Source organism: Phodopus roborovskii, unplaced genomic scaffold, assembly GCF_943737965.1.
Source record: "Phodopus roborovskii unplaced genomic scaffold, PHOROB, whole genome shotgun sequence".
In the NCBI taxonomy this organism is placed as follows: Eukaryota; Metazoa; Chordata; class Mammalia; order Rodentia; family Cricetidae; genus Phodopus; species Phodopus roborovskii.
Window position 1 is genome coordinate 400033 of NW_026126558.1, and position 15373 is coordinate 415405.

The 15373-nt window shown below is 40.1% G+C and overlaps 1 protein-coding gene across 1 annotated transcript in view; it reads right to left on the reverse strand.

The window, feature by feature from the left end:
- Positions 1-15373, reverse strand: part of Itgb1 (integrin subunit beta 1) — a 44185-nt gene that overhangs the window by 7763 nt on the left and 21049 nt on the right. Inside the window, exons 5-14 of the mRNA XM_051201602.1 lie at positions 13215-13385; positions 12402-12640; positions 10062-10217; positions 9043-9138; positions 8671-8760; positions 6850-6990; positions 6293-6492; positions 4361-4599; positions 3939-4161; positions 2026-2258 (exon numbers count right to left, since the gene is read on the reverse strand). Of these exons, the coding sequence (XP_051057559.1) occupies positions 2026-2258; positions 3939-4161; positions 4361-4599; positions 6293-6492; positions 6850-6990; positions 8671-8760; positions 9043-9138; positions 10062-10217; positions 12402-12640; positions 13215-13385 (1788 nt within the window). The remainder of the gene's footprint in view (positions 1-2025; positions 2259-3938; positions 4162-4360; positions 4600-6292; positions 6493-6849; positions 6991-8670; positions 8761-9042; positions 9139-10061; positions 10218-12401; positions 12641-13214; positions 13386-15373) is intronic.

Consider the following 15373-nt stretch of genomic DNA (forward strand, 5'->3'; position numbering starts at 1 on the left):
TCTAGGCCAGGTGTGGTGGCATGTACCTTTAATCTTAAGAGACATGTGGACCTCTATGAATTTGAGGATAGACTGACCTACAGGTTAGACCCTGTCTCAAATAAACAAAAGAAGCTACTAGGTTCTAACCAGGGAGCTCACAAGACAGCAGGAAATATAATCAGTAGGTCATTTATTTGAGGGTTACAGAATATTTCTTTCCCTAAAGATGCAAATTTTTAAAAAATCCTAACAGCATCAAAAATAATGGAAAGCTTATATATAATTAAGAATAATATGTTCAAGAGTACACAGGACTAAGCAATGATAAATAAAAATATACCAAAGATGATTGGCAGCCAGGCAGAGGCCAGCACTCAAGTGGCAGAGGCTACAAGATTGTCAGAACTTTGAAGTCACCCTGGTCTATGTTGTGAGTTCCAGGCCACCCAAGAGCTATATGGCAAGACTGTCCCAAAACCAAACAAAAAGACTGAGATAGAGAAATAGCTTATGCGCATGAATGAGGTCTGCAAGTAAAGGTGCCTGGCACCAACCCATGACACATGAACGACCACACAACACACACACACACACACACACACACACACACACACACACGTTAATTTCATTAATTTTTAAAAAGGCAGTACTTTATCAAGATGCATTTTCCCCCAATTAGATCTATAATCTGGTACAATGTCAAAGTATTGTCACAACTACTATAGAAATTAGCAAAACCTACCTATAGCAACCCCTGAGGTCGCTGCACAAAAAAACAAAACATCAACAAACCTTCTGTTTACAAAGATTGCTAGCACAGTGGAAAGATACAGTGAAAGGCACACCTGACAGTATTCTGTGGTGATATATCGTTTATGATTTTATACAGCTTGCCTGGGGATCAGAATGCAAAGCCAGCCACACTAGTAAGCTATAGAAGCTGGGCAGAATGGTGGAATACACCTTTAATCCCAGGACAGGAAACAGAGGCAGGTAGATCTCCATGAGTTCAAGGCCAGACAGGGCTACATGAGAGTGAATCAGTCTAAAAAAGAAACAGAGCTCTCGCCTTAATTTCAGCACTACAGAGGTGGAGACATGAGTGATATAGCGGGGCGAGAGGAACAGAAGGTGGGAAGAGACAGGATCTACCCCAGAGCAGTCTAAGAGTCTGAGATTTGGTAAGGAGCGGTGCAGTCTGGAGATTCAATCTGGACTCAAGGAGACACAATGGCCCTTTCCGTCTGAGGTAGAGGTAAGAGCTTGTGGCTTTGCTTTTCTGATCTTCAGCTTAGGCACCAATATCTGCCTCTGGGTTTTGAGTATTTGTGCTACAGTATTCACAGAGCTCCTGCCTGGTGCTTTAGAAGAATGTAAAGGCTTAAGATGGCTCAGTGGATAATTGCACTTGCTGCTAAGACTGACCACTTGTGTCTGATTCTCAGGAACCATGTGGCAGAAGCAGAGAAACAACCTCACAAAGTTACATATACACACACACACACATACACACACACTTTCTCCTCTCTCTCTCTCTCTCTCAACAAATTTTTTTTAAAGTTGGACAGTTTACTATAACATTAAACAAATGCTCACCATATGCTCAAAATATGTTCATACCAAAAAAAAACCTATGCACAAATAATAAAGAATTACAAAAAAAAAAAAAAAAATCCACAAAGGCTACTAGGGGGAAAAAAGGTGAAATGTGCCTAATTCTTGGGAAGTTGAACAAATTCAACATTAGTAACATCTTTAAGAAAATCTCTCCGAATACCTAAAGCCAATCAAACTCAGATTCAAATATCATCAACAATGTTGCATCTACAGGCAGATTGTTGCATTTAGTCTTGCAATGCACCACTCAAGAAACTTAAAACTTGATCTCTCTCTTCCTTAGTTGTTATATAATTAATCAAATTCTACTTTATGTTTTGAGAGAAAAATTTCCAACATAAACTTAAATAGGAAGAACCCAGGCTGTTTCTAATGGCAGAGCCCCAGCAATGACCTAGCACAGAAACAAGGAATCTCCCAAATTACCTGGAGTCTCTACAACATGCACAATGGCTTCATTGTTGCCATTCACTGAGTAGGTGAAGTAGAACCAGCAGTCATCAATGTCCTTCTCTTTGCAGTGGGTCACAGGATCGACCTGCACAGGCTGAGGCAACTTGTCCCTGCTTTCCACCTTGGTGAGGTTGAAGTGAGAACACTCCTGTGCACACGTGTCTTTCTTTTCTCCTTTATTGAAAGCTCTGCACTGAACACATTCTCTAAACAGAAATCGGTACACTTAGCATGTACTAAATTGAATTTTGCTTAATACTTCATAGGCTAAACTAATGGCATAAACTCAGAGGGAATGGGGGCAATATGTTCCATTAGAGAGCCCAGTATCCAGCAGCCTCAGCCAAGCATTGACACTAAGGCTAGCACCATCCTGGCTGGGAAAGCCATAGTCAAAGGGTAAGAGGACAAATCAGGCATTCTCCAGACACACCCTGGACCACTGGTGGCAAAGCACCCAAGAAGCCTCTGGTTACAGAAGCTACCTGCAAGCTCCTGCCCTCCACTGAAGGGATAAGGAACTTCAGTAAAGGCCAGTACCTCTGGGGTCTGGTAACACTAGACCTTATAGAGGGTTCATCCAACATCTGATTCACAAACCTTACTTCCTAGTCGGCTATAGACCTGACATCCACAGCACAGCTATGGGTGCTGCACAGGTGCCAGAGAGGCCTGCATAGTGGATCCTTTTTGTAAAGACACCAATGTGTCCAAACAAACCTGAAACAAGTATGCCCAAGATCACCAACTAGCACACTGCAGACCAGGGGATGTGTAAAAACCTAATCTGAGCCTTTGGTGGTGGTCAAGCACGGGGTCCTAGTAGTCCAGCATGGGGAGGCTGAGGCAGAAGGATCTCAAGTTCAAGGACAGCCTATATTCAACAGCAAGATCTCTCATTCTAAACTGTATATAAATTTTGTAAAAAACATTAACACAATTCAGCATGTGTCAGTGAATAAGCTAGCAATTCAGTTTTATAACAATTATAAGTAAACAGAATACATTTTCCAAGTCATTGCTAACACTTGGATTTTTCATACAAATAAATTTCCCATTAATGGATTTTTTTAAAAACAAAAATGCTGGTCTCCAAAATAATAATTAAATCACAATAAAGAAATAAAGGTGGGCTGGGAAGATGGCTCAGTCAGTGAAGTGTGTCTGCCTCACAACATGAGGACCTGCGTTCTGATCACTAGAAGCCACATAAGAGGCCAAGCATGAGGGTACACATTTGTAATCCCAGTGCTGGGGAAACGGAGTCTACTTGGCAAAGCTCCAGGTAAATGAAAAACAAAGGTAGAAGGTGCCTGAGAAATAACCCAAGGTTGTCTGACCTCCATGCACACACATACACATGCATGTACACCCACCTCCACAGCATAAAATTACAGGTAATAAAAATTATAGGTAATAAAACTGGACCTATATCACACATTAAATATGTAACATAAAACTACAATAACTTAAGTGAATATAATACTGGTGTAATGGTTTATCGAGGAGGAAAACCTTCCATTCTCCTGAAAAAAGGTAAGAACTAGCTCAGAGCTCTATCCCTACCACTTAAGCTTAAAAACAAACGATAGCAGTGCCAATTACTAAATAAGGTAACATCACACACTCATCACATAGTGATCTCAGATTTAAAAAAAAAAAAAAGAAAAAGAAAGCACAGCTCGCATGTCACACTTCAGTGTTATACAATCCACACTTACTATTAAGAACTTTTAGAACATTAAAAAAGGGCTACATAAAAAGCAGCAAATATTCTCCTTGAAGTGTAATGTATCAGCACTCTCCTCTGGCTCTAGTGGTAAAACAAGAGATACTGGGCTCAGCAAAATGAGAGTAACTACGTGAATCTGGTAGGCAGTACTTACTTATGCTCTGCACAAACACCAAGGCAGGTCTGACATGTCTCACAGGTTGGCCCTTGAAACTTGGGGTCTGTGCACTTACAGGCACCACACTCACAGATGCCCCGGCCATTGCAGATCTGACCATTTGATGCTATGCATGGAGCAGTGTCCAGAGAACAGTCGCATGCACTGCCAGTGTAATTGGGATAGCATTCACACACACGACACCTGCAGACACCGTTTCCTGCAACGAAAAACATCATTTTTCAACATAACCGTTAATTATTCACAAGTTAAAACAAGCTATAACGCAAAAGAAAGCAGATCTCATGGAAGGCCTGCCCTAACTGCTGCTCCTTTCTGTGTGTTCACCCGGTGATGCTTGAGATATCTGACCTCACCAGAGGACCTGCACTGTGTAGCTACTGCTGGTGCACACTCACCTCCACAAATTAAGCCATTGGATCTATCACAGTTGAAGTTATCACACTCGCAGAATTTGCCAGAGTAAATTTCATTTGTATTATCTCTCTTCCTACACACGCACTGTCCGCAGACACATTCTCCATTGTTACTGCAAATTTCTGAGCTGTTTTCTTTCCTGCAGTAAGCGTCCATGTCTTCACTGTTCACTTCGTCTGTGCTGCATTCACAATGCCTCCCAACACGTCCCTCATTGCACCTACAGAAAGATTCAGTCACACAAAACAAGAGTGTAACAATCTCCTCACTAGCAAACTTATCAGCTAGGGATGCCCACCCACACAGTCATGAGAGCTATGCACTGTGTTTACACATGCATACACACAGCAGCAACTCAAGTTATTATGGAAATGCATCTTCTGCAAGGAACAATGATGACCAAAATGAAAACACTCTAGTTAAACAAACAAGCAAACAAAACATCTGGAAAAGTAAAACAAATTCATTTTTCAGGGAAATAAGATTCTCTGTAGACCAGGCTAGCTTTGAACTCAAAGATCTGCCTGCCTCTGCCTCAAAAAGGAGGCAAAGAATTTTCAAAAACAAAAACAAACAAACAAACAAAAAAAAAAACATTTTGGGTAAAGGCCATTTTACTAAAACTTTATTTTCTGTGTTTGTTTTGAAAGAAAGTGTTCCCTGTGTGAACCTGGCTGTCCTGGAACTCAAGCTATAGCCCAAGCTGGCCTCAAACCCAGAGAACTGCCTGCATCTGGCCTCCCAAGTACTGGGATTAAAGGAGTACATTAACAGTCCCTGTCTAAAAAGATATTTTAATGATTTAAACAAGATAAATACAACACATGAAAAATACATTTAAATCATTATTTAAAATGGGCAATTAAAAATTGATCATAGCTGGGTTGTGTTCATGAACACCTTTAATCCCAGTACTCAAGAGGCAGAGGCAGCTGGATCTCTGAGTTCAAGGCCAGCCTGATCTACAGAGCAAGTTCCAAAACAGCCAGGACTGTTACACAGAGAAACCCTGTTTTAGAAAAAACAAAGACAAACAAAAAAAAAAAATTGATGGTAAACATAGCTGTTCAATTTTCTTTTGGCCAATTATGAAAACCACAGTAATGTGGGACTGACGTTTAGATTTAAAAGTTCTATTAAAGAAAAGGCTGTAGTATGAACATAGTTTAATTTTTAATTTAAAAAGTAGCCATGGGGGCTGGTGAGATGGCTCAGGTGATAAAGACACTTGCCACCAAACCCACAACCTGAATTCAATGCCTGGAATTCCCATGATAGACAGAGAACCAACTCCAGAAATTGTCCTCACCTCCACAAGTCTGCTGTGACATGTGTGTATACAAATACATATATGTATACACACATAAATGTATGTACACACACAAATACATGTAAACTTTAAGAACTGTTTTCTCTTTATCCTGGCAATGCAAAATTAATCCAGTACAAGGTAAACACTTCTTTTTCTTGCTAATTCATAGATAAAACTGTCAGTTAGCACTGAGAGTATTGGCTTCTGCCTATAACCCAAGTACTGATGCAGTAGGATCATAAATCTGGGGTCATCCTAGGCTACAAAGCAAGCCCCTTTCTCACAGTAAAACAAAATTTACAAAAAATAAATAAAAGTTACCACTATCAGTGTGACTATTTCTATAAAATATGTTTCTATCTATCTACTTTTTTTTTTTTTTCAGATAGGTTTTGCTGAGAACAGGGAGAGCCATTAGGAATGCAAAGCCCAAAGGCTGCCCTGAGAGACTGACAACACACTGCTTATCTAGCTACAGCTTCACTGTGGAGAACAGAAAGCTCCTCAGACTGTATAAGGGTTTATGATTTTATTTTCTACAGGCTTCCCCTGCAGAGCGGCCTGTAATGTGTCTGTCCTTCTACATACAGGCTGCACTCACCTGCAGGCTCCACACTCAAATGTCCCGTTTCCCTCGTGGCACTTGGGACTTGCTTTAATACCATAGTCTTGGCAATCGCACGTACAGATGAACTGAAGAACGACCTCTACTTCTTCAGTGAAGCCCAGAGGCTTAATTTTAATGGTTTCAGACTCCTTATTTGGACATTTATTTGCAGTTATGCTTATTTCAAATTGAACCTTAAAAAGAAAAAATAGATTAACAACAATGAATATCTCAAAAGCTATTCATTTAATGTTTCTCATATAATTAAATGTTTTTAACTTTTTAAGACTTATTTAACATGTATGATGTTTTCCCTGCATGAATACCTGTGAACCATGTACATGCAGTAAGAAGAGGGTATGAGATTCCCCTGGAACTGGAGTTACAGATGGCTATGAGCCACCATAACCATAGGGATGCTGGGAATCCAACCCAGGTCCTCTGCAAGAGCAACCAATGCTCTTAACCACAGAGCCATTCTCTTCAGCCCTGAAATTCAACTTTTCTACACATGCTTTTTCTTGTTTGCAGAAAATGCTCATACAACATACCTCATCTCCAATGGAAATGTTGGAACATTTTCGTCCATTTTCTCCTGTCCCGTTCACCCCATTCTTGCAGTAGGATTTGTAATTTATTGTTACTCCTTCTGGCAATTTGCTGTTTTCCAGAATGACTTCTGAAGAAAGGGACTAAAAGAAAGACTAACCGTGAACAAGGAAGTAAAATATGACTTGAACACACAAAAGAAGAGATGAGATGAGATGTTACGAAAACACTATCATTTCAACACAACTCAATCCACAGATGTTAGAAAACCCTAAAAAGGGTCCAACCTTCAAAATAATGTATATAGTGTAAAAGTGTTTCTCTTTTTATTATCATCTAGTCAAAATGCTAATGATCTCACAGCAAATGGCCTGATTATGAAAACTTCTAAGAATATAGAACAGATGCTTGCTGTCCCCAATGTCACACAGCTGTCTACAGCCTTCTTCTGACCTACCCCCTTCCAGACCAGAGCAACAGAGCATACAAGTTTACTAGGGACCACTGTTATCTTTTCACCTCCTAAACACTCACTAGAGCTGGGAAAAGTGGAGCTCAATGGTCAGCACTGCCCAGCAGCCACAAGGTCCTGGACTTGGTTCTCGATGCTGACAAGATAAAATATGGGGACAGCCAACAAGGCAGAGTCCAGCCAGTGCTTTTTTAGAAGAGCAGAAATCTCAGGACAGTAAGCAATGAGGAAAACAATCTATCAAGACTGACAGAGGCTGGAATGAAAGGTTGTGAAACAATTAGAATCTTGTTGTCTTTGTCAAAGTCCTTCCGAAATGTGTTGGGAACCTAGGCACAAAGCAAGGCATGGTGGAGCACACCTGGAAGGTGGAAGCAAGAGCATCACAAGTTCAGATCCTAGGCTATACTAAGAAGTCTAAACAGCCTGAGCCACATGATACAGTCTCAAAGAAAGTTGTAGAGCTGCCAAGATGGTTCAGCGTGCAAAAAGAGCTTGCCACTAAGCTTGCAACTTAAGTTTGATCCCAAATTCACATGGTAGAAGGAGAACTAACTCGTAGTGTGGCACACGCGCGAACACACACACACACACAAATATTTTTAATTTAAATTTAACCTACCAAAGACTGGTGTATACAGTGCATAGTAATCACCATGAAACTGCAGATGCCTGCAGGTCATTTTAAATAATCACTGGCTGGTACTTACTGGGAATCATTACAGGCATTGTGACTTAAGCTCCCAAATGAAGAGAACTCTGCTAGTTTCAGTTTCTAAATGGTATGCCTATGTATGTACATACATACAAGGGTATGACTACTATTGAAAAAGGAAAAGCATGTCCTTTGAGTCTGTCCTTTGAAAAAGAAGTAAAAAAAGGTCCTTGTCATGGATCACTCATCATAACAGGATCTAGCCAGGCACAGCGGTACACACCTTCAATCCCAGCACTCAGGAAGCAGAGACAGGTACATCTCTGTGTGTTTTGACCAACCAGATCTACATCATGAGTCCCAAGAAAGGTGCCTCTATAAAGGTGACTGGGGAAGAGAAAGAGGAGCTGTGTACATCAACACGTCAGCTATGTTTTACCCTTGTTCCAACTAGGAGATGTGTAGCCTGATGACACATAAACAAGAGCTTGGAAATTACCCACAGTCTTTATCTAAATATTATTGCATTGCTTAAATTATGCTTTCATAAGTCTAAGATGACAACAAGTTTTTCCTCCAGGCAGGGAATTTAAATTCACATTTTGCTCTGTCCCTTCAGCTTGCTGAAGTGTATATAAAGGGTGGTGTTTTGCCTAGGGCATGGTATGAAGCTGACAGCATTTAAAGTGTACTCACATTGTAGGCATCAATGATCAGCTGGATCACGTTACTAGAGTTTCCAGACAATGTGCCCACTGCTGACTTAGGAATCAAATTCTTCAATTCCTACAATTAAACATGTAAAACATAAATATTATTTATTCAACCAATTACAATCCATTAAAAAGTAACAATTAGTTTGACACCTTAGGTCTCTATTCATTTACTAAGCATCTTCCAAAATTAAATCTAAAACATGATCACAATCCTAATATGAAATTAAAATGAACATAAACAGTGTTTGTCAAATTTAGTCTATTTGTTAGCATTTTCCTACATTTCAAAGACATTATTTTGTTACTAATGACTAAACAACAGGAAAAATCTAGAACTTTCATTCTTTTTTACCTTGTAAACAGGCTGAAACTCTTCAGTGACCGCAAAAATTGTCTGAATGTTATTTTCACTTAGTTTCTGGACAAGGTGGGCAATTGAGGGATAATCCTAAGAAATAAAGTAATATAATTTAGTATATAAATACACTGTATAATCAGAGGGACTGTTTGGGTCTCACTCTGTAGCCCAGGCTAAATTCCCAATTGTTAATATTACAGTATTTCATTTGATATGCATTCATAACCAAATCACTCACATAAAACTAATTTTACGTAAGAATATCAAACATCAAATATCAAGGAATTGCTGAGCTGGGTCATGTGTATATTTGAGTTTCTCTCTTTAACATGTTTAAGGACTTCCATATTTTAAGAGGTTTTATATAATTTATTCTTACTTCTTGTGCATTATGTTTTGCATGCATCCAGAGTCCCAGAACTCGAGTTACAGAGAGGTGTGAGCTGCCACATAGGTGCTGAGAATTGAACCTAGGTCTTCTGAAGAGGAGCCTGTGCTTTTAACTGCTTAGCCATTTCTCCAGCCCCATTTTAAGAGATTTTAAATGTGAGACAACCTATGTTCATTAAATGTGAGGACAGTGAAATTAAGGAACAAAACTAAAAGCTCCTGTTACCTAGCATTTAAGACCAAGATTCATCAATACTGGATTTCTTCTAGACCGTAAGTGATCCGCCTATATTATTTTTAATGAGAGCCAGAATGCATGTTTTTAAGTTATATATGTAAGATAGGAGAGGGTAAGCCTAATTAAACTGTGCACTTAGAAGTATGACCAAGAAGTTGCCAAATGATGTATGCAAGTGAGGAACCAGATGGGTCTCAGCACCCCGCTCCCTAGACAGATCAGCACAATGCCAGAGCTTCACAAACAGCAATGCAGCTATCCTGGCAGTCAGCAGGGCTCACTCTTGCCAAAATAAGAAAGCTGCAAACCCACTGTCCCACACGTTCAATATTACATGCTAAAATCCACTAGAAGCCTCTCACCAGGTAAGAGCTTAAGTACTTACATAGTAATGGCTCATTGTATATACATTATTTTCCAGATGACACTGTCCATCGTTTGGTAAAACAATACCACCAAGTTTCCCATCTCCAGCAAAGTGAAACCCAGCATCCGTGGAAAACACCAGCAGTCGTGTTACATTTCTCCAGCCAATCAGCGACTTTGAAAAAAAAAGGAAGGCAACTGTAGATACTGCTCCTAGTAACTCAACATAAATCCTTTCAGGTTCACAAGCTGCAACTGCACTTTTCACCTAATTCTGTATCATTTGTCTTTCTTGTCCAATGCTAATGTTGCTCATACTGCAGAGAGCCCACCTGATCCTCCTCCATCACTTTACAGCTGCTGCTTGCTGGCGGTCCATAATGGCATCACTCAGTTCAGAGCCTAGCGAGGGTACTAAGTATCTATGAATATATAAAGAGACTGTGGGGTCCTATTTCCACCCCCCTGCTGGACACTCCTGATGTCTGATACCACATACATCCTTTATTGGTCCTCTCCTCCACATTGGACTCTACTTTTTTTTAACATGCTTTCATGCAATCCATGCTAGCCTCAAATTTACTACATAGCTGAGGATGGCCTTACTCTTTTGATGTTCCTGTCCCTAACTCCCAAATGCTGGGATTATACTTGTGTGACTACGCCTTAGCTTCTTTTTCTTACTGTAGGAAAATCTGTCAACTTGCTCCACTTTAAATCCCTTCATTCTAGCTCATAAAGTCAGTTCATTTGTGCAATTTCACTAGCTTATTCAATAAATAATTTAAGTATTGTGAAAATCCTCTTTTATTATGGGAAAATTACATTTTTTCCTAAAGTTAAACTGACTCAACACGTTTATAAGTTCTTTGAAGTTAAAAACTGTTTTGTTTTGGGTTTTTTCTTTTTTTTTTTTTTTTTTTTTGGTTATTTTTTGTTTTGTTTGAGACAAGGTTTCTCTGTGTAGCCCAGGCTGTCCTGATCTATAGACCAGGTTGGCCTCGAACTCAGAGACCCGTGTGCTTCTGCCTCCTAAATGCTGGGATTAAAGATGTGTGCTACCGCCTCAGGGCAGAAATTAAGTTTCTTGATTCTAACCATCTTTCAAAGTCAGGTTATCTGCTCCTTTGTCTCTACAGTATGACAAATGCAGAAAAAACAGCCACAGTTGGGAGATAGAAAAAGAGTAGGTATATGATTAGTTTCATCCTACTGGTTAAAGCAGAGGCAGCCCAGGAAATGTTCTCCATATCAGAAAACAAAGCTTTTCAAGGATACCTGGATACCTGGAATACTATTTTTTAGATTACAAGTACTCCACAGGCAAGTCAAAAGTAAAGATGGTGGACTACGTGTAGTTCATATAGATCACTGTGATGATAACTTACCATTGTCCTGTGAGCTGTCTGTTGTTACCCTTTCTAGAAGACACAGCTCCAATGACACCATCACTGCCCAGGAGCAGTGAGGACAGGAAAACCCTCCCCTCACACCACCACAGTGCTTTACTGTCTGGAATACCCACACACCCACACTCCCCCCTCACTACAGTAAAGTACTCCAGACTAGCTGTCTACTTTCAGCCTCATTTCTCATTAAAGATCATTGAGGGTCTGGGGTAGGTAGTAGAGCATACCTGTAATCCCAGTACTCGGGTGGTAGAGACAAAAACATTTCTGCAAGTTCAAAGATAGCCTGAGGTACACACAAGCCCATGTCTCAAACAAAGAAAAAAAGCAAAAATACCCATGGATCACAAATAGTAGTCCAATAGAACTATCACTGAAAATCTTATAATTAAATCACAAACATTTTATTTCTATTTTTATTACAAGTATAAGTTGTCATATAACTCAATTCTGGCCTTTGAAAGTCCTTTCCTTTTATTATTAAGACAGAAGAGGAAGACATGTCTCAAAGGCAAGAGCAGAGCACAAAACTGACCTGAGGACCATGGGGTGAGGTACTATTTCACACAGCATGTTCAGAAGTCCTAGTGACACACACGCTAGACAACTTCAGTGACATCTCCAGGGAAGCCACCAAGTTAGGACATCTTGTCTCTTCCAAAAACCCCACCAGCTAAAGTCTATGCTCCAGTTTCAAATGAACAGCATCCTGGCCTTTGCAGTTCCTTAGGCATGAACTCCCTGCCTGGCACAGATACAGATGCAGTGATTAAAGATAATTGAGAAAGCAGCAGTGGTGGGTGGAAACTTAAAAGACTGACATCAATGTTCCCTTGGGTCTTATAGTAGCTAAGATCATTTTGTTCTAACTTTTAGTTTTAAAAAAAAAAAAAAAAAACCACTTAAATCATGGCAGATAATGCTAAGAGTCCCCTGTAGAAATCACTTACTCCACAAACTGCAACCTGCATGATTGCATCAAAACCACCTTCTGGAGAGTCCAAGTTTCCAGATATGCGCTGTTGACCAACAAGTTCATTAAAAAACTCTCCTCTGTCAGTAAGACTGAGCACATTTTTGTAGCTAAAGGGGCTGGTGCAGTTTTGTTCACTCGTGCACGGGTTTCTGAGCTTTGCTGGGGTTGTACTAATGTATGGCATCACAGTTTTCTCCACAAATGAGCCAAAGCCTAAAGAAAAGAATGCACTTGGATAAGTGAATGGGCAGAGACCAACAAATTCACAACACTTCTAAATTGGTGTTATTGATTTAGGGGGAGGGTAACACATAAACACCACAATGTATGACTGGAGGTCAGAGAATAAATTGTAGGAGTTGGTTTTAAATCTGAACTCAGTCTTCAAGCTTGGAGGCAGGGATATTTACCCACTGACCCACCTCACCAACTTAGAGACATCTTTTTCTAAAGCCCAGTATAAAGGCTGCAGAGACTGCACTGTGGGCAAGAGCTCTTGCTGAACAATCGTGAGGATGAGGTCTGATCCTAGCACCCAGGTAAAATGCCAGGTGCAGTCACACATACCTGCACCCCAGCACTGTTGCAGGAAGAGATAGGGAGATTACAGGCCACCAACCTAGGTTAAGTGTTAAACCATGTCTCATGGGAATGAGACAGAAAGGGATAAAGCAAGACATTCAACATCCTACTCTGCATGTGTACAAAAGGCTACATACAGACACACACACACACACACACACACACACACACACACACTCGAAGACTATGTTGCAAACATTCCTACCAATGCGGAAGTCGGAAGTTATCCTCCTCATTTCATTCATCAGATCTGTCCCCAGACTCTTCACATTCTCCAGATCATCTTTCATGGAGTAGGAGAGATCCATAAGGTAGTAGAGATCAATGGGGTAGTCTTCGGCCCTCTTGAATTTTAATGTAAACTTCTGTGGTTCTCCTAATTAAAAAGATTCAAAATTGAAATTAGTTGGTCAATAATCAAAATAAAATTAGAAAACTAATTAAATAATATAATAAGTCCAATTTACATGTTAAATAGTAGTCTTTTAAGTGTATAATTTTCACAAAACCTAAGGTTTCTCTTACAGCCTCAACAGGCACACAATTTATAAAGGCAACAATCCCTACCAGTAACCCAAAAGACACTAATACTACAGCCACTTAGATCTGCCCATGTGTTGGCACTATCAGGAGGCAGTTTGAAGTTTGAGAGTAGAAACCAGCAGGAGGTTTGGGTTACAGTGATGTGCCCGTGAGTCTATAAGACCTCCTTGCTGTAATGACACCTCTGAGATGCCCCACCATGACTTACCTTACCACAAGCTCAGCTCAACAGAAACTTCTAAAACTATGGGCTCAAACAAGGTTTTTCTCCTTACAAGGTATTTCAAGTAGTTGTTCTGTAACCACAAGCTGATTTACACATACATTTAGGAGAAAAATGGAACACCATAAACTTTGGCAGAATGAAAGCAACTCGCACACCATAGAGTCCAATGAACAGGTAGAGACTAAAATTAAGAGTTGAATATTCTTTGTGTAAAAAGATACTGCTAAAGTAAGTAAGAATCTAGTTTTACTTTAGAGTTAGAAAAATAAGTTACAGGGTAGAGAGGTTAGTTAGAAACTACAGAAAGATCAATAGCAGGAGATGAAGGATGAACTGAAAAAGAGAAGGTAAGAGGTAACAGAAGTTATATGTTACTCACAAGCACAGAGCTGAAGCAGCTCAGTCGCAGAGCATTTGCCTAGCACATAGAGGTCCTAAGTTCTATCTTTGGCACACTAACAAAACGCTTACAAACTTGGGAGAAAATGAAGGCTGTTTGGATGAAAACCTGTTAGTTTTTTTTTTCTCCATGGCCTTCTGGCAGGCAGCTGGAAGAAGGGGTGTGGAGCTAACCTGAAAAGCATGTATTGTTGCAGACTATGAATGATTTTCAATGACTTGTAAGTGAAATGCAGAGGGATGAAGGAAAAAAAAAAAAAAAAAAAAAAAAAAAACACAAAAGGTAAATTGGAAGCAATGGAAGGAACTGAGAAAAACAAGGAGTGACATCATGGTTCCTGAGTTCCATGAACTCTTACAAGCACCCCATAGTGCAGAAAGACTTAAAGTAATAATGTGGACAGAAGATGGCTCAGAGATTAAGAGCACTTGCTGATCTTGCAGAGAACTCACTTTTGCTTCCCAGCACCCACATGGTGGCTCACAACTATCCTTAACTCCAGTTCCACAGGTCTGATGTCTTCTGACCTCCACAGGCACCGGGCACACACATGGTGCATATATATTCATACAGGCAAAACAAACATGTAAAAAATGTTTGAAAGTAATAATGATGAAAATAAAATGACAATTTAGACAAGTACATAATGGCTGTTCTAATAAGGGTCCTTGCAGGTCTGTAGCTCCAAGGTGATGTGGTGCTCTGCTGGAGTAGAAGCAGTAGTCTGCACTAGGTACTTCTCTCCTTGCTGTGACATAACACTGACACAGAAACATAAGAGGAGGACAATTTATTTTGGCTCAGTTTCAGGGAGGCCATGGAAACTGGGACAGGTCTGCCCTCAATAGTAGGACTGTGAGGGAGCGGCTCTCCAAATTTTAGCAACAAAGGCCCACCTGCAGAAACCCACTGTGCTGGCCAAGCCCCATCAACTGAAAACTCCACAATCTCCCAGTTCCTGCACTGAGTCGGGAACTAATGTTCGAAAACATGAGCCTGCGTGGGGCATTTCACATTCAAGCTATAACAGAGTCTACTGTAGCAGTAAGAGGATGGAAGGACAACAGGCAGAAAGAGGACGTGCTGTCTATTTCAGATGTGGGACAGCCATGGGTAATTAGAAAAACTTTAGTATTTAGATGGTACTAAACAAATAGCAAATGCTATGATTTTAAAACTCAAGAATTTGCTGGGT